General features: G+C 36.3%; 1 protein-coding gene across 2 annotated transcripts; it reads right to left on the bottom strand.

The window, feature by feature from the left end:
• Positions 1–2,490: 2,490 nt before the first annotated feature.
• Positions 2,491–17,926, bottom strand: LOC131539369 (macrophage mannose receptor 1-like). Of its 2 annotated transcripts, none has more exons than XM_058773915.1 (11): positions 17,775–17,926; positions 13,009–13,389; positions 12,571–12,912; positions 8,083–8,451; positions 7,605–7,985; positions 5,396–5,770; positions 4,960–5,304; positions 4,427–4,792; positions 3,428–4,160; positions 3,258–3,334; positions 2,491–3,033 (listed from the first exon to the last, which is right to left on the bottom strand). In XM_058773915.1, the coding sequence occupies exons 1-9, from the start codon at positions 17,797–17,799 to the stop codon at positions 3,757–3,759; spliced, it is 2,988 nt and encodes a 995-aa protein (XP_058629898.1). In that variant the 5' UTR covers positions 17,800–17,926; the 3' UTR covers positions 2,491–3,033; positions 3,258–3,334; positions 3,428–3,756. The 2 variants fall into 2 exon arrangements, with proteins under 2 accessions (XP_058629898.1, XP_058629897.1); XM_058773914.1 differs by having other exon boundaries at positions 3,567–4,160.
• Between the last annotated feature and the right edge of the window lie 1,664 nt (positions 17,927–19,590).

Raw genomic sequence — 19,590 nt, 5'->3', positions numbered from 1 at the left:
AATTACAGGATTGTAAAAATTACATGGAGCTGTGTTGCCACAATTTAAATGTCACCATTAGTAATTACCGTTTCCTTTTGAAGATGTCAGAGTTTGGAGTGGTTGGAGTTTTAAAGAATTTCATAACAAAACTTAAACCCATGTATTTAAAAGTTTCTTGTCTATTGTCTGCATTAAACATGTTGAAATATTTATACAAAGAGCTGCTACAGGACACTCATTCCTGCTAAAAAAAATAAAATAAATAATAATGTTGTCCAGAAAACGACTGAACTTACTGCTGTAGCAGAAGAAAGGCACGCTGGATATGCAGACCTCATCGGTCCATTGGCCTAAACGGCTGAATGATACTTCAGTACAGTGCTGAAAACATAGTAATCAAGTCACAAAATCCAGGAGCTCTGAATTGCGGGCTGGAGCCAACACTGGAGCGAGCTCTGGGGCTGGAATGAGGGTTGAGAGCAGTCTTTTCCTCCTCTTATTCCTCTTCTGGTTCACAGTGAGGGAGGCTGCTGCTGACTGCTGTGGGCTTGAGTGAGCCGCGGACGGTGGCGGGCATGACTTCGGAGCCGGAGCCGCAGACGGCAGCAGGCAGCAGGCTTTTCTTTGGAGCCACGGACGGTGATTCGGGCAGATATCTTCCTCCAACCCACACCAGAATCCCTCCATTAAGGTGAGGTCATCACATGTGGCGAGTTGGCAATAGTCCACAAACTCCTGCACAAAATCCTCCAGGTCTCGGCCGTCCTGGAATATGAAAATTGTGGCCCCTGAAGGGCTATCCACACTGCCCTTCGGAGCCACGTTAATAGACGCCAGCTCAAGCCTCATCTTCTGAATGGGTCCGTTCTTCTGTAACAGTCGTGCGAAGGCAGATGAAGACAACGGAGAAATTCCAATAATCTTGATTTAAGCATAGACTCGAGTAGCTCAGAAAGGAATCACACAACCAAACATAAAGTAGAACAGACAAAGGCTAAGGGAGAATTAACGAGTTAATTAATCAAACACATGTGAACAGAATGATAATTAGGAGACTAACGAAAACTAGGTCACAGGGGAAACAGGCTAACTGAAAACATAATGAAAACTAGGACTAAAACTAAACATAATAATAACGTTACCTGCTTGACGGATAGTAATGTCTACAACGGACGCGACCACAACAGGTTGTCTAATTTGGCCCGGTCTCCCTGCTACACTAATAGTACAGATAATACCTGAGAATAGAACCAGTAGAAACATGGCTGTGGAGGGAAAATAAGATGCATGATTTAAACTTAAGTTTTAAACTATAAATGTTAGTAAAATATGTGAGAGCCGCTTTTATATACCTTCAAGTCTCCTCTCTTGCTCTCCAGTTTCTGTTTGCTGTTTGTGTGAGTCTCTTTATACTCGAGCAACCTGTGGGTGTTAATTTCTTTAGTTTCACTTTGGCATTAGAAGACCAGTTAAATGGCATAATTAGGAAATTAATCAGATGATACCAGGTAAGAAGATTAAGAAACAATTACCACATTTTAGACCATACTGACAGACTGATTGGTCCACATTCTTCATTTACTTTGATGTGAATTCTAGTAAATTTGGACTGTTTTGATAATTATCAGTTTAAAATAAACAAAAAGCATAATTTCCAAAACAGTCTTTTTATGTTAAATAATGCTTTACTGTGATGGAAATATATGCATGATTTTTAAAACATTCTGTATGCAACAGAAAAAAATTAAGCATTCATGCTCAGTGTTGCATGTATATGACCTTTATTTTCTTTTTTCATTTAATTTAGTCATTTAGCAGACGCTTTTATCCAAAGCAACTAACAAATGAGGAATAATGACAAATGACCTTTATTAAACTGTCCAGGTAAACATATTATATACTCATATCCTGAAAAAAAATTCTCCTCCCTCAGAATGTAAAAACAAACAGAGGTCTTTTAGAAGCACTAATGGAAATTTATGAGGAAATGATTTCCAACAGGTTTAATAAAACAAAAATGTGCAAAAAATCTTTTTAAATCCTTTTTATTATATGTATATTTTGAGCCCCTAATCTCAAACCTACCCTAAACCTAACCACTTTTCAACAACAACAAAAAAGCAGTGGTATTCTTTTTCGTGATAATATAAATTATTATACAGCTATTATAAATTGAATATTTTTCATTTTATATTTATAATTGTATGTGTTTACTTGCATTTACAGTTCATAACACAATAATCATGGTGTTTTGGGTGGTATGCTGGGGGGTTTTGATCAAACAATGCTGATATTAAAAAATTTTGAGATTTTTTACTTAAACAACTTAACAAATGAACATTGACAACAAAGTAGAGTTTTCTGGTAACGTGAAGCCAAGACATTTTAATTGCCCCTTGGTGGCAGACTTCAATTACATTTTTCATAAAGATGGATTCTGTCATTTTACATTGTTCTTATCACGCTGATTTATTTAGTTACTTCAGCACCTTAAGGAGAAGAAGGAGCCAGGTTCAATAGTTTAATCTTATTTTCATCCCTTTGGTTATACTCTTCTAGAACATAGAACTCACAAAACAAACACAACTTACTTTCAGTATTTCAAACTTTAACTTTACACACAACATTCAGTACCATTGTTATGCATAACTTCAAAACAAACACAAAAACATCTTATTTTCATTTTCAGATCATACTGATGTCATAAATTGTTGAAATAATGAGTATATGCATTTACATGAAAAACAATTGATCAGACTATATACAGCTCTACTGTAAGCCCAACTTCCCATCATTCTTATATTAAATTCAAGCTACATTCATTTTGATACTAAACCCTACATTGATTTAACAGGTCCATTAAAACAACATAAAACATAATGAAATAACATTTTGGGGGGAATACTTCATGGTCAAGTAAGTATTGAGCCCACAACTGTATTGAAAACTGCAAAGCGTTGTCCTCCTCCGTCAGTGATTGATCTTGCGATAGTCTCTCAAATTCATGGTGACGTTGCTGGGAAGTCCGAGCCTCATCAACTGCTCTTGTAGCTGAAAACATATGAGCTTCATGACATTCATGCACTGATAAGATATGGTAGTCATACTGTATCAAATTTATTTCATTTATTTATTATTCAAATTTAAAAGTATTTATTGTTTCCTAGATGTTTATTTAAATGAAATGTTTATAGAAAATGATATGTAGTATCAATAAACTAAAAGTAATATACAATGTTTATGTAAATATTCATTGCTGTAGATGAGTTGATTACCTGTATAATCACAAGCTCTTCAATCTGAGACTCTGACAAAGTTTCTAGACTTGTAAATTCTACTCGCATTCCCATCACTGATCAATGTAAAAAATAAAAGATGAAACAGTTTACACTTATGCACTATAATTTAACACTTTTGCATGATGTATTTGATAAGTAACACCCACACTTGTAAAAGATTTTATGTTGACTTGCTACATGGAAATTTTCTGTTGGCGCAATTAAGTAACGTAAACCTAAAACTAGAGTTTTGACCTCCAAAAATCTTTACAGTGCTTTATGTATTAAAAGTAAATGTAAACATACCATACTCATCTGACAAAGGCGGGTTGATATGATGGCCATCAGGTTCACCAAAAGCAAACAGAAATATCATATGTTAGACTTATGATACAGACTTTTGTTTCTCTTTATTTTACATAATTTTTTTACATAATTCACATTCATATCCACATTGTCATTGTTGTTTTCTTGTTTTTGGGTGTAACAGCCTATTTCATTCTAGAAGGTATATTTGCTCACCACTGTAACAGAAGAAAGGCAAACTGTCAAAGCATCTCTCATCTGTCCACTGACCAAAGTGTTGTAAAGACACAGCTGTGCAGTGCTGAGTTCCATGCTGTCCCTGAACATTTCTACCATTATCTGGTTGTGCAGCATCACCTTGTGTTGATGGCAGCCAATATGTGAAGGAAGAGCTGCTCTGATCTGACCACAGTCTGTTTCGGTGCAGACCAATCCATACATTATCAAATTGTCCAATGCTCAGTATCTGTTGACGCTCTGTCTCATTCCTCACACTGGCCAGATCAGTGTATTTCTCTCTGCAGTAGCTCTGAGCTTCAGCCCAGGTCTTTCCCTCAGTTATCCAGACATACTTCTGAGAGGAGTTTTCTGTGCCTAAGATAAAAACATAAATTTAATAAGTAAATTCATTTGTTACTTCATCTGGCCATCCATCTTTTAAATGCATTTATATCTACAATATACCTGCATTTACAAAACACAATTTTTGGGTGGTTTTTGATCTAAGCCGAATAAGCCGAGACATGTTCCAGAAATCTTACCACACGGACAGTGATGTTTGTTGAGACTTTGACTTAAAGTGATCAAAGTAAACGCAGTATGTACATATAAGAAAGACATTTTCAATTGGAATGTCTTACCATCATAGCAGACAAATCTGAAATGATTGTCACATGAATAATCAAACCAGTTTCCTTTATCATCCATGTAAACACACAGTTCATTTCCAGCAGTGTTTGGTTCATGATAAAAGTTCCTGAAATCTCTCTCTCCTTCCTGATAGAAATCATTGTCTTCCAGTGACCATCTCCAGCTGTTCACGTCATCATACAGTCCAATCCAGGCTGAGCCGCTGTAACTCCCATTAACTGTGTTAATCAGTCTGTTCATTTCCTCCATGTCATCAATGGTGGCCAGATCAGTGTAATTCTGTCTGCAGTATCTCTGAGCTTCAGTCCAGGTCTTAGATTCATTCACAAAGTGATACTGACGGGACGATGCTGATGCTATCAGGGTGGAGAATAAATGTAATGATACAAACGAAATATGTTTGATTCAATACCTTTATTTTGTCAGTCTGTTTATTTTGTGGCGTTCTAATATATCTTTTTCTTATTGGTTGTTTTGTCTCACTTTAAAAATTGCTCACTTTAAAAATTTCCTGTTTACTCACCGCTGTAGCAAATGAAAGGTAATGCAGTGTTGCAGTTTTCATCTGTCCAGCTCCCAGAGTCACTGAATGAGACTGCAGTGCAGTATTCACCGTCTCCAGCGTTATCTGGCTGTCCTGTCCTCCAGTTACTGAATGAAGAGTTGCTCTGATCTGACCAAGATCTGGTTCTGTACAGTCCAATCCAAATACCCGATGAATATGGAATTAATGACTGAACCTTGTAGTTTTCAGTCTCATTCCTGATACTAACGAGGTCTGTGTGATGTTCTCTACAGTAACTCTGAGCTTCAGTCCAGGTTATAGACTGGTCAAACAACACATAACTTTTACTAGCATTCACTTGTCCTGTGGGAAGAAATTTAAACATGTGATTTATCATGGAACCATAAATAATTTGTTTAAATTACTTCTTTAAGAGTCCAACAGCAGTTCTCACCATCATAGCAAACAAAACGAAAATTATTGTTGCAAGTGACTTCACCCCATATTCCATGATTAAATGGCATGTACACACACCGACTCTGTCCAACAGAGCTCACTTGTTTCTGAACAAACCAGCTTTTAAAGCCTCCCCCTAATGCTGCATTTTCCAGTGACCATCTCCAGCTGTTCAGATCATCATGAAGTCCAATCCAAGTTGATCCAAAGAAAGTGCCACGTACTGTTTTAATGAGTCTGTTCATTTCCTCCATGTTATCAATGGTGGCCAGATCAGTGTAATTCTGTCTGCAGTATCTCTGAGCTTCAGTCCAGGTCTTAGATTCATTCACAAAGTGATATTGACGGGTGCATGAAGATTGTGTGCAGGTTCCTGTGAATTGTTTCAAAGCACAGAAAACAGAGAAGAAGAAAAAAAGTTGCCATTAGCTGGTAACTGTACTATCAATAAACCATGATATTGTGAACAAATTGTTATTGTGCAAATTAGCTTTTAATTCATATCTTGTCACGATTACATAGTAAATACAATAGATTATAAAACAGATTATATAAAACATGAATAAAGATGAACTTAGATAATTTAGTAAGAGCAACTTAAAGGGGTGGTTTATTGCAATTTCACTTTTTTAACATTAGTTAGTGTGTAATGTTGCTGTTTGAGCATAAACAATATCTGCAAAGTTGCAGCGCTGAAAGTTCAATGCAAACAGAGATATCGTCTTTTAAAATTCTGGAAGTTTAATGCCTACAAAAACGGCTGGTAAGGGACTACAACGAACTACTTCCCGGGTTTGATACGTCACGGACCCAGATAAACCCCGCCCTCGGGAATATGTAAGGAAGGGGGCGGGGCCATGCTGCGCTGCTTTAGAGAAGAGGAAGAGAAAACTAGGGGTGCACGTAAAAATCTATTCATATATGAATCGCGATTCTGTTTTCTAACGATTCTAATGGATTCACAAGTTTCAAAATCAATGTTCTAAAACAGCGGTTCTCAATCCTGTCCCCCTGCTCTGCACAAACTCTGCATATCTCTCTCTCCCTCGCTCTCTCTCTCATTCAGATCGTCAGATCAGCTCCAACAAACTGTTATGAGAAGCGTTATACATGGACGTGTGTGCGGTTGCCGTACTGTATTAAAGCTTTAATCAGAATAAAAACGTATATTAAAAGCTAACATAAGCAGTAGCATAATAACAGCATATCTAAACGTATGAGACAACAAACAAACAAACATACCATTAAGAGCCGTGCTTGCACAGCCCACAATCCTCTTCACTAATATCCTCTGCGCTTCAATCGGGCTCAAATTGATAAGCAATATAGACGTTTCTATATTGTTATAAATCATTGTTTACAATACAACCGGAGCACATGCAGCTGAGCTGAGGGGCGGGACATGTAGACGCACGCTCGTCGGTTTAGTGAATCACAACACACTGAGCCAGCTAACCAATCAGAGCCCATCACGTATTTCTGAGGGAGGGGCTTCATAAAAACAGGAAGTAATCGAGGCGTTTGTCAGAGAAGGGACAGAGCAGTGTGGAATAAAAGTCAATTATAAGAAAAATAATGCGTTTTTAAAAAAATGAAGCATGAACACACCCCATAAACACAATCAAGCCTAGAAAAAAAACAGTAAACCACCCCTTTAACATTTTAAATATCAAGAACATACAATGTCAAGTTTGTGGTGAAGTCATACCTGACAGCCGGCTCACTTTTATCACTGACACTGAGTCTTGTGGGAGTCATTTGTGACAGATTGATTCACACTGAATTTTGTGCAAAACGGATGTACGTCATAGGAGGAGTTTGAAGAAGAATGAAATCTATACTGCTGTGCATTTGCCCCTAATTAACAGTTATTTGATCCCTACTTATTGCACTTGATGACGTTTTGTTGTAAAAAACAAACAAAAGAAATAATAATAATAAAGTTGTTCTATTTGAGGTCACCATTATGGTGATTAGTCACTTTGGTCATATTTGTTTTTGTTTGTTTGTTTATTTGTTTAGTTACTTATAATCATTAACATGTTAAGGTTTACCAACATTTTACAAAACATAATTATTTTACATAATTTGAATCCACATATTTATAGGCCTTTAGCCTAAATTAATCATGCTGAACACAGGTGCTAAAAGTCTTATTAATCTTATTCCTCACAAATAATGACATCCAAAAAAGCGAGAGAACTTACTGCTGTAGCAGAAGAAAGGCATGCTGGATACACAGATCTCATCTGTCCATCGGCCTGAATGTCTGAATGATACTGCAGTGCAGTGCTGATACCCATTTTCATAATTTTGATTGACACTATTATCTGGTTGAGCTGGTAACCCAGGAATTTGAGGCCTCCAGTTTTGATAACTGGTATTCTGACTGTTTGACCAAACTCTGTTTCTGTACAGACCAATCCAGACGAATCCATATCCACCTGCTGTCTCGAGGATCCTCTGGTTGTCAGTCTGATTTCTCACATTGGCGAGATCTGTGTAATGATCTCTGCAGTATCTACGAGCCTCTGACCAGGTTTTCCTATCATCGATTCTGATAAAACTCTGTGTGGCGGTTTCTCTACCTGATTTGAAATATCCATATATATCCATATTTTGAAATATATCAGCTCTCAATGAAAAAATATCTAATTTCTAAAAAAAAAAATTAAATGTCCTTACCATCATAGCAAACAAATCGCTGTGTGTAGTCACACAGCATATCAAACCATTCCCCATTAGAATCCATGTGAACACACAATTCGTTACTCTCAATATTGTCTGGTTCATGTTGCCAGTTCCTGAAATCTCTCTCTCCTTCCTGATAGAAATCATTGTCTTCCAGTGACCATCTCCAGTTGTTCACGTCACCATACAGTCCAATCCAGGCTGAGCCGCTGTAACTCCCATTAACTGTGTTAATCAGTCTGTTCATTTCCTCCATGTCATCAATGGTGGCCAGATCAGTGTAATTCTGTCTGCAGTATCTCTGAGCTTCAGTCCAGGTCTTAGATTCATTCACAAAGTGATACTGGTGGGATGATGCTAATGCTGGCAACAGAGGAAACTATTTATTTATTTATTTATCAGAGTAAATATTTCTAATGAATTCAGTGGACTCCAATCTGAGACTGCTAACAACATTTAAGCATTTTTCTCATTTAATAAAATCTTTACTATCATAAATTATATGATCAGCATTGAGTGAAAAGTTGAATAAAAAAATTCAACAAATTTCAGAATATATACATTATTGTTCAAAATAATAGCAGTACAATGTGACTAACCAGAATAATCAAGGTTTTTAGTATATTTTTTATTGCTACGTGGCAAACAAGTTACCAGTAGGTGCAGTAGATTCTCAGAAAACAAACAAGACCCAGCATTCATGATATGCACGCTCTTAAGGCTGTGCAATTGGGCAATTAGTTGAAAGGGGTGTGTTCAAAAAAATAGCAGTGTCTGCCTTTGACTGTACAAACTCAAAACTATTTTGTACAAACGTTTTTGTTTCTAGGATTTAGCAATCCTGTGAATCACTAAACTCATATTTAGTTGTATGACCACAGTTTTTTAAAACTGCTTCACATCTGTGTGGCATGGAGTCAACCAACTTGTGGCACCTCTCAGCTGTTATTCCACTCCATGATTCTTTAACAACATTCCACAATTCATTCACATTTCTTGGTTTTGCTTCAGAAACAGCATTTTTGATATCACCCCACAAGTTCTCGATTGGATTAAGGTCCGGAGATTGGGCTGGCCACTCCATAACATTAATTTTGTTGGTTTGGAACCAAGACTTTGCTCGTTTACTAGTGTGTTTGGGGTCATTGTCTTGTTGAAACAACCATTTCAAGGGCATGTCCTCTTCAGCATAGGGCAACATGACCTCTTCAAGTATTTTAACATATGCAAACTGATCCATGATCCCTGGTATGCGATAAATAGGCCCAACACCATAGTAGGAGAAACATGCCCATATCATGATGCTTGCACCACCATGCTTCACGGTCTTCACTGTGTACTGTGGCTTGAATTCAGAGTTTGGGGGTCGTCTCACAAACTGCCTGTGGCCCTTGGACCCAAAAAGAACAATTTTACTCTCATCAGTCCACAAAATGTTCCTCCGTTTCTCTTTAGGCCAGTTGATGTGTTCTTTGGCAAATTGTAACCTCTTCTGCACATGCCTTTTTTTTAACAGAGGGACTTTGCAGGGGATTCTTGAAAATAGATTAGCTTCACACAGACGTCTTCTAACTGTCACAGTACTTACAGGTAACTCCAGACTGTCTTTGATCATCCTGGAGGTGATCATTGGCTGAGCCTTTGCCATTCTGGTTATTCTTCGATCCATTTTGATGGTTGTCTTCCGTTTTCTTCCACGTTTCTCTGGTTTTGCTCTCCATTTTAAGGCATTGGAGATCATTTTAGCTGAACAGCCTATAAGTTTTTGCACCTCTTTATAGGTTTTCCCCTCTCCAATCAACTTTTTAATCAAAGTACGCTGTTCTTCTGAACAATGTCTTGAACGACCCATTTTCCTCAGGGTTTCAAATGCATGTTTAGCAAGTGCTGGCTTCATCCTTAAATAGGGGCCACCTGATTCACACCTGTTTCTTCACAAAATTGATGACCTCAGTGATTGAATGCCACACTGCTATTTTTTTTAACACACCCCTTTCAACTAATTCAACTAATTGCCCAATTGCACAGCCTTAAGAGCGTGCATATCATGAATGCTGGGTCTTGTTTGTTTTCTGAGAATCTACTGCACCTACTGGTAACTTGTTTGCCACATAGCAATAAAAAATATACTAAAAAGCTTGATTATTCTGGTTAGTCACATTGTACTGCTATTATTTTGAACAATACTGTAGTAGTGCGTGCTTTATCTTCCTTTTGCTTTAAACACAGTAGCCACTGAACTGCATGAATTTCTCAAGATTGTGTCACACTTAATCATGTTCTCCAACATGATTTGATCCAAAAAGCATGTGCTTCAATAGAAGTACATTTGGATTTTTATTAGGGGTGTCAACGTTAACACGTTAACGCATGCGATTAATCAAAATATTTTAACACGTTAATATTTTTTTAACGCAGATTAATTGTTTGATAAGGTTTGACCCCAACTTCTTCCCTTCATCGCAGCGCGAAAGGTTATCTATCATTGTGTGACGAGGGTACAGCACCAGTGTTGCCAGGGTAACGATAGCGGCGCAAGTGGTTTAGTTTGAAAATACAGTCGCGGGAAAAATTACAGAGCCGTGGTGGGTTGCGGTTTTTTGGGCTACTTTTATAATGTACCACGGCTGCCCAAAGTGTATATAGACACATAAAAATTAAAACAGATCCTTTTACTAATGTGTATTATACTTGGAATGTATCCCTGGCAACTTAAGAACTGAGAGGCGGTTGTAACATCAAACAACGTGAGTTTCAGCAGAGCACACGTTAAGGCTTTTACACAGCAGAAATAAACATGACAACAGCCACTATAGATTATATAAGATAATAAACACACGATTATGATAGATGTGGTCTGTATGTGATTTTCTTGAGAATGTGTACGTCTGAAATGCTAATTTGTGCAGCGATATAAAAGGCTATAAATAGCATATTTTAACAACAGTAAACGACCAAATTCCACATGTGATCGCTAAAGGAAGTTATTACAAACACTCGATGGTGGTTTGAAGTGAGTTCTGAGTAAAAGTGCACTATTAATCTCATAAATTGTCTTATGAAGCATGATGCTAATATTAGCTCTAATGCAGCTGCAGAAAAGGTCCAATTCTTCTTCATAATACATTTTGTCATAATACTTCATGTAAGGTCGCAATAAATGTTTTGTTGTATTTATTTAGAAATACTTTTGATAATAGTTGGGTAAATGTATACTGGGATTGAAGCGATGTGTTTTGGTAAACGTTTTATTGCCAGTTTAAAGGCTGATAATGGCTGAATAAAAACAAAAGAATAATGATAAAAGAATATTAAGGGTTATACCTGGCGGAAGTGTCAAAGGTTCTGTTTCCTTAGTTTGTCATGCATGTTTTCCCCCAACACATTTACAGGTAATTCCTAGTATTTTAAATTTGTGATTAATCATGATTAATCACAGCCCGTGACTGTGATTAACGCGATTAAAAATTTTAATCGATTGACAGCACTAATTTTTATACAGTAGAGCTCACATGATCAGTATCACAAATTTGATCAGTCATCATGTGAATGAATATTTAACATCATAACATTTATTTTATTTTTTAATTCCAAAAGCTTTGTTTACTTCCTGGTTTAAATCGGACTTTGAATCACAGATATTAAATATAGTCTCAGGCCATAGGAATATTATTATTATTATTATTTTGGTCCCTGCAATGGTCACTAAAATGGTTGATGGTCACCAAAATGTTTTGGTTACCAACATTCTTCAAAATTTCTTCTTTTGTCTTCTGTAGAAGAAAGAAATGTATACTGATTTGGAATGACATGAGGGTGAATAAAAGATGGCAGAATTAAACATATTGGGTGAACTATTATGTCTTTAAAGGCCCCTTCACACCAAGAATGACAACGGTAACTATATTAGCACCCACACCAATGCATGATAACGTTCTGTATAAGAGCACAGAAGTTATGTTGTCTGCCACTTTAAATGCTCAAAGTTCTTAAAGTAGAGTGGATTCTGATTGGCTAATTGTTAAAGTTTTTATCACCCATCATCTGGAAAAATCATTCTAAAATTGATTCCAACTATATTGTTCCTTATAGTTGTTATTGTTATATAAAGTGGCCGAGAGAGCTCAACGTGCTGCAACGTAAAACACATGCAAACAGAAACTAATTTAATTTTCATAAGGGTTAATTTTCATAAGGGTTCTGTTGTGGTCTGTGTTACTTGCAGATCATTTCTGTATTTGGTTGTGTTGTGAGTATTTGCAGCACATGTCCTGTCAAACTGATGAAGATGTTTTCTTAATTTGCTGGTGCTTTTTCTGTTTGCATGTGTTTTCTTAAGTTGCAGCGTGTTGAGCTCTCTCGGCCACCATAGTTATAGTTGTTATAAGTTATAGTTTATAATTTCCCTATTCTCATGGAATTAGAATGATTTTTAAAACTTTATCTTTATCTTGGTGTGAATGGCTTATAAGATCTACTCACCACTGTGGCAAAAGAAAGGAAATGCAAAATCACAGTCTTCATCAGTCCAGCTCCCAGAGTCACTAAATGACACTGAAGTGCAGGATCCAGCAGTATCTGGATGCCGTGTGCTCCAGTAAGTAAATGAAGAGTTGCTCTGATCTGACCAAGACCAGGTTCTGTACAGTCCAATCCAAACACGGTCATAATTAAAATATTTTAATATATACTGGATCTTCTGGTTTTCAGTCTCATTCCTGATACTGATGAGGTCTGTGTGATGTTCTCTGCAGTAACTCTGAGCTTCAGTCCAGGTTTTAGACTCGTAAATAAAAACATAAGTTTCACTGGCATTTTCTCTTCCTGAAAAAATATAAATAAAATTTAGTTCAGAGAAAGGATGGTTTAGTTGTTTTCAGTTTTGTTCACTATCTTATGCATTTTAATAGAACAGCTCACCATCATAGCAGACCGTAGGATGAAATCCACTGGAGCAGCTTGCTGTAGACCATATCCTATTGCGTATATAAACACACAGACTTTGTACTCCAGAATTCCCTGGTCCTTCATTATTCCAGTTCCTGAAGTCTTTCTCTCCAACCTTAAAGAAGTCACTGTCCTCTAGAGTCCATTTCCAACTGTTCAGATCATCAAGGAGTCCAATCCAGGCCAAATCAATGGAAACATCATTCACTGTGTCCAATAACTGGAGAGTTTGTTGTTCATTTTCAATGGTGGCCAGATCAGTGTGTTTCTCTCTACAGTATCTCTGAGCTTCTGCCCAAGTCTTGGATTCATTCACAAAGACATACTGAGAGGTATGTGTGAGGGTAAAGAAACCTGTTGGAAACACAAAAGTTGCCTTATGTTGAGATCACATGACCACATCACATGATACTGTCTCGGTTATGTCCATTGTCAGACACTAGAGGCCCTCTTCCAAATCCACATTTTTGGAAGTATTGCCACGTTGACTGTCGGGTAGAAGTCTGCCATGGAGCTCGCCTTAGTGTGGGCTCAGCAGAAGTGCACATCGAGGGTGCAATGGGGGCATTTGCGAGCACCCTTCTGAAAGCTATAACGTGATGAATGGGACACCTGAATTCATCTCATGAACTTAACGGTCACACACACACAGCAGCCATTGGAAGTCTGCATGAAACTCCATTTATGTAATGGCTGTGATAATTGACTATTAATTATCCTGATGGGTACAGTATCAGTATAAGGTCCAAACCACATAAATCAAAAATATTTATAAGATATACAGATACACCACCGGGACTCTAAAAATGAGCTGTACTTTCAAAAGAAGAAAAGAAAGAAAAATCTCTCTCTATAATGTGAAAAGGTATCAAAATATGAGGTCAAAACAAGTGTTTTGTCTAGATCTACAACCACACATGAACCTTACTTTTATATCATATAAATATAATACATAATATTTTTCATAAGAAAGCTTGACAGCCCTAACATTAAAGTTTTATGTGTTTTAGTTCATGTGTTATCTTTGATCCCATTTATTCACTAATGTCTCCAAAAGTTGACAAAATTAACTTCTGGCTTCTTTTGGTTACTTTTAGACTGGAAAATTCAAGAAATTATATTACACATAAGCTAACACATCAACAAGAAAGAGCAGCAGTAGTTTCGGTAGCTCAGTAATGAATTAAGATTTACACTGGTGGATTTATAAATAAGAAATGCACATTCAAATAATAAAATAAAATAATAACAATAAAATAATAACTTTTTAATTTTATAAAGAATTTTATAAAGCTTATGGAGCACATGACATGCAAGAAAAAAAATTGTGCGCACGATTTATTAATCTGTTCCCTCGTTTTAAGTAATTAGTGCGCTTGATATAATAATTTGTGCCCTTGTTCTAGGTAAATCGTGCACACAAAATAATAATAGTTGTACTTCCTGTCCACATACGCATTGTCATAAACATGTTGCTGCTATGTTATATCATGTTATGTTATGGACAGAGACACTTTAGCTATAACTTACCAATGAGCAAATCAAGACAGGACCGTAAAGGAAGCAGCCTGTTCACAAAGAAAGTGGAAAGCGATACGATACATGGCCTACTGAAGATTAATAAAGCACCAGCACCTGTTATGGAGGTAATGATTAAAACGTGTTACCTAGAACGACGGCACAAATTATTATATCAAGCGCACGATTTACTTAAAATGAGGGAACAAATTATTAAATCATGCACACAAATTTTTTTTTTTTTTCTTGCATGTCACATGCAGGGCTCCGTAGAAGCTGACTCATCTCAAACTGCACAGATTTTTATCCGACAAAATGCTCTCTAGAATGAGAATGTGCCTCCCTTAATACCTCCTGCCACCAACTAGTAAATCGTGTTTATGGTTGACTTAAAGCTATTTGTTTATTTTTTAAGAGATGATATGATATGTCCAATTCCACATTGTTTCACTTTACATGACCAGTCTAAATTAAACTGGTAAAATGTTGTTCAGTGTAAAGTGGTTTGTTCAGATGGCTCAATTTGAAACATCTGCACAGATTTTGCTTACCGCACATATAGAATATTCTTGGTCATTTCACATAAAATAACAGACTATTTCAACTGAGGCAAAAAAAAAAAAAAAAAAAACCTTCCAAACCCCCACCAAATAAAATTTTAGGTAACCAAGATATAGATTAAAATAAGTTAAATATGTTTCATATCTGAGAACAGTAGCAGTGAAACCATGGCTGTGGAGAAGAACTATGCCTGTTTTATTGTAAAAAATTGTTAAAAAAGGTATTAACCAAATTTAGTAATTAAGTAATTAACATCGCAAAACCTATTAGGTGGCCTATAATTAAACTATCAGCTTAAAGAATACATAAATTATTTATTTTGTTTATGTTCAGCCGCTTCTCATTCAGTTTCTACAGCATTTTATATTTTTTTAAAAATGCATCAGGATCTTTTATAATTGTTTATGATGTTTTAAATTCTAACTTATAATTTTTTAATTATAAAAGACAAGAAACATGCTGTCACCCCTCATTGGACTATTGTTGTGTTTTCTTTCCCCATGTGCTCTGTTGATACCTTCCAGTTCCTGTTTGCCCTTATTTGGTTCTGTTCCTGATCTCATTTGTTCATCATTAGTTAATATTCAACTCACCTGTCCCTAGTCAGTCAACCAACTTAAGTTCCCCTCTCTGTTCAGGTCTTTGTCAACTATTACAGGTGCTGGTCATATAATTAGAATATCATCAAAAAGTTGATTTATTTCACTAATTCCATTCAAAAAGTGAAACTTGTATATTATATTCATTCATTACACACAGACTGATATATTTCAAATGTTTATTTCTTTTAGTTTTGATGATTAGAGCTTACAGCTCATGAAAGTCAAAAATCAGAATCTCAAAATATTAGAATATTTACATTTGAGTTTGAATTAATGACCATCCCTACAGTATAAATTCTGGGTATCTCTTGTTCTTTGAAACCACAATAATGGGGAAGACTGCTGACTTGGCAATGATCCAGAAGACGAACATTGACACCCTCCACAAAGAGGGTAAGTCACAGAAGGTCATTACTGAAAGGTGTGGCTGTTTACAGAGTGCTGTATCAAAGCATATTAAATGCAAAGTTGACTGGAAGGAAGAATTTGGGTAGGAAAAGGTGCACAAGCAACAGGGATGACTGCAAGCTTGAGAATACAGTCAAGCAAAGCCGATTCAAACACTTGTGAGAGCTTCACAAGGAGAGAACTGAAGCTGGAGTCAGTGCATCAAGAGTCACCACGCTCAGACGTCTTCAGGAAAAGGGCTACCAAGCTACTTCTGAACCAGAGACAACGTCAGAAGCATCTTAACTGGGCTGTGGAGAAAAATAACTGGATTGTTGCTCAGTGGTCCAAAGTCCTCTTTTCAGATGAAAGTAAATTTTGCATTTCATTTGGAAATCAAGGTCCCAGAGTCTGAAGGAAGAGTGAAGAGGCACAGAATCCATGTTGCTTGAAGTCCAGTGTGAAGTTTCCACAGTCAGTGATGATTTGGGCTGCCATGTCATCTGCTGGTGTTGGTTAACTGTGTTTTCTGATGTCCACAGTCAACGCAGCCATCTACCAGGAAATTTTAGAGCACTTCATGCTTCCTTCTGTTGACAAGCTTTATGGAGATGCTGATTTCATTCCCACACTGCCAAAGGTACCAAAAGCTGGTTCAATGACCATAGTGTTACTGTGCTTGATTGGCCAGCAAACTTGCCTGACCTGAACCCCATAGAGAATGTATGGGGTATTGTCAAGAGGAAGATGAGAGACACCAGACCCAACAATGCAGATGAGCTGAAGGCCACTATCAGAGCAACCTGGGCTCTCATAACACCCGAGCAGTGCCACAGACTGATCGACTCCATGCCACGCCGCATTGCTGCAGTAATTCAGGCAAAAGGAGCCCCAACTAAGTATTGAGTGCTGTACATGTTCATACTTTTAATTTTCAGTTGGCCAAGATTTCTAAAAATCCTTTCTTTGTATTGGTCTTAAGTAATATTCTAATATTTTGAGATACTGATTTTTGACTTTCATGAGCTTTAAGCTCTAATCATCAAAATTAAAAGAAATAAACATTTGAAATATATCAGTCTGTGTGTAATGAATGCATATAATATACAAGTTTCACTTTTTGAATGGAATTAGTGAAAGAAATACATTTTTTGATGATATTCTAATTATATGACCAGCACCTGTATGTTGTTTCATGCTGCTTATGTGTCCCTGTATCTGGATTGAGCATCATCTTCTTGGATTATTATTATTATTATTATTAAACATTATATTGGACTATCATCGTCTTCATGAGTTCCTCTTCTACTAGAATGTGACGCATGCATCCAGAACTTGATAACATAAAAGGCAAGAGAACCATCTACCAAAGTATAATTTAAACTGGAAATCAAAATCCAAAAATTATAACATAATATTCTAAATCCTGCACTGTTTCAAGGTCACAAATCCAAAAAGCCCATTTGGGACAAGGGCCGGTTTTCCTGCTGTCATTGCAGTACACACACTTACACATACACACATACAAAAAAAAAAAAAAAAAAGTAATAATTTGGCAAGAATGCAGAAACCGAAGTATATTTCAGTGGTCAACTGCTGGACCCCGTCCCCCCCACATATATTTTTAAATAACCAAGATAAGGATTCAAAATAAGTAAAAAGGTTCCATACCTGAGAGTAATACCAGTGAGAACATGGCTCTGGAGGAAATTATGCCTGTTTTATTGTAATTTATGTGTTAAAGTAATTAAGCATCAGTTTTGTCAAAATTGTTGTTGACTTCAAGTCCCGTCTTGCTCACCAGTTTATGTTCGGGGCTGTCTTTATATTTATTGCAAAATGTGGGTGGGATCTTACTTAAAATCACAAAACCTGTTGGGTCGCCAAGCAATATAAGTTTGTTCAGCATAAATTTACAAAATAAAGATGTGATCTGTATGTTAACACGACAACCAAACTTGTTGTAAAAGCATAAAGAGGCATGCTGTAAACTGAAGAATACATGAATGAATTTCTGTTCATCAGCTTTCCTTTCAATTTCTGCAGTAGCTTTTCATACAAAAAGGCACTGGATCTTCAAGAAATATGAAACCAGAACTTGACATCATGAAAAACAAAGGAATCATGTACCAAATCAAAGTAACACCCACATGAAAACTTGTAAGAAACACAAGACCAGTACAACAAGTTCATTTCTTTCAAAAGATTTTTTTAATGTTATACCAGGTCTCTTCTACCATTAGTTCAATACAATACAATACAATAATAATACAGATCATGTCCAAAGAGGAATTGATGTATCAGATGTCTGTGAGCCATGATTATGTTTAAACAAATAAAGAAATATGATAAACTGGCTTGAATGTAGACTGTTTGCGCAGTTTTAGTGAAAGAAACCGTCCAAAAAAGAATTATGCACAGATTGTTTCAGAATGTAACCTGAATTTAGTAGCAATATTTATCTAACCCTAACACTCCAAAATGGACCAGCATTTACAGAATTGTTGTTTGGTATTTGCAGTACCAGACCCATTATATAATTTTTTTAAATCAACAACATTGCTGTGTAACTCACCACTATCTTTCACATTGTTTTCACAGCTATTTTTGACTGGTCTGTAAATTCTTATTGCATTAATTTGTACTAAATTATCGGGCTGAATTTGTTTTAAAAGAGAAAGCAACTGTCTGCACTCACTTAATACAAAACCAGATGAACAAGGTGCCAGAGAGTGAGAGTGGTACAAACCCTGTGAGTTCACATTACTGGCTACTACATGAACATATCGTATAAAAACCAGATTATCTCAGTCCTTAATCAAAAACACCTGTGTATGTATGATATTTCCATCATCCACCTGAATCTAACAGCTTTGTTGATGCTCTGAAGTAATAAGTGAATCATCAATCTTTTTTTGTCCTGTTTGCATGACAGCATTAGAGACCAATTTAAAAATGACAAATATAGCCAATATTTCATATAGTGCTACATGATCTTTAAGCTATCGCCACGTAAGCAAGTTCACAGGTTTTGTGTCTCTTGAGATAAATATAGACTCGAAAATCATGCTTTTAAAGGAATTTTATGGTTTCAAATCAAGTTGAGCTCTACTAACACCATTCGTGACATGCTTTTGATTGTCACAGACATATTTGACAAATCTCACATATCTTTCAGTTTTAAAACAAACAGAAGTCAAGCACTAACAATGGAAGATTTATGCGTTACGGAAGGTTTAAAAACAAATGTTGAAAAAGTTGTGCAAACCATCCTTTATAAAAATGATCCTGAATAAAATTAGACTGTTGTTTACAACATGCTAGGACACACTAGATTTTTTCATCATTAACTAAAACTAAAACTAGAATTAGAATTAAAGACAGTTTAAGAAATAAAAAGAGCTCAAGACATTGCAGGTGCTTTGGTCATCTTATAATGAATAGGGTTTTTTTTATGTATGATATAATTCTATCAACCAAATCTAAC

This window comes from Onychostoma macrolepis, chromosome 04 (assembly GCF_012432095.1).
Source record: "Onychostoma macrolepis isolate SWU-2019 chromosome 04, ASM1243209v1, whole genome shotgun sequence".
Taxonomy (NCBI): Eukaryota; Metazoa; Chordata; class Actinopteri; order Cypriniformes; family Cyprinidae; genus Onychostoma; species Onychostoma macrolepis.
This window is presented reverse-complemented; position numbering and strand designations above follow the sequence as displayed.

Bases quoted from the DNA above. Each gene is read 5' to 3' on its own strand.
- LOC131539369 (XM_058773915.1), bottom strand. From the start codon at position 17,799: ATGTTCTCACTGGTATTACTCTCAG. The intron at 8,452-12,570 runs GTGAGTAGATCT...CTCTGTTGCCAG, and splicing joins TCCTTTCTTTTGCCACAGTG to CATTAGCATCATCCCACCAG. The intron at 4,793-4,959 runs GTGAGTAAACAG...CCACCCTGATAG, and splicing joins ACCTTTCATTTGCTACAGCG to CATCAGCATCGTCCCGTCAG.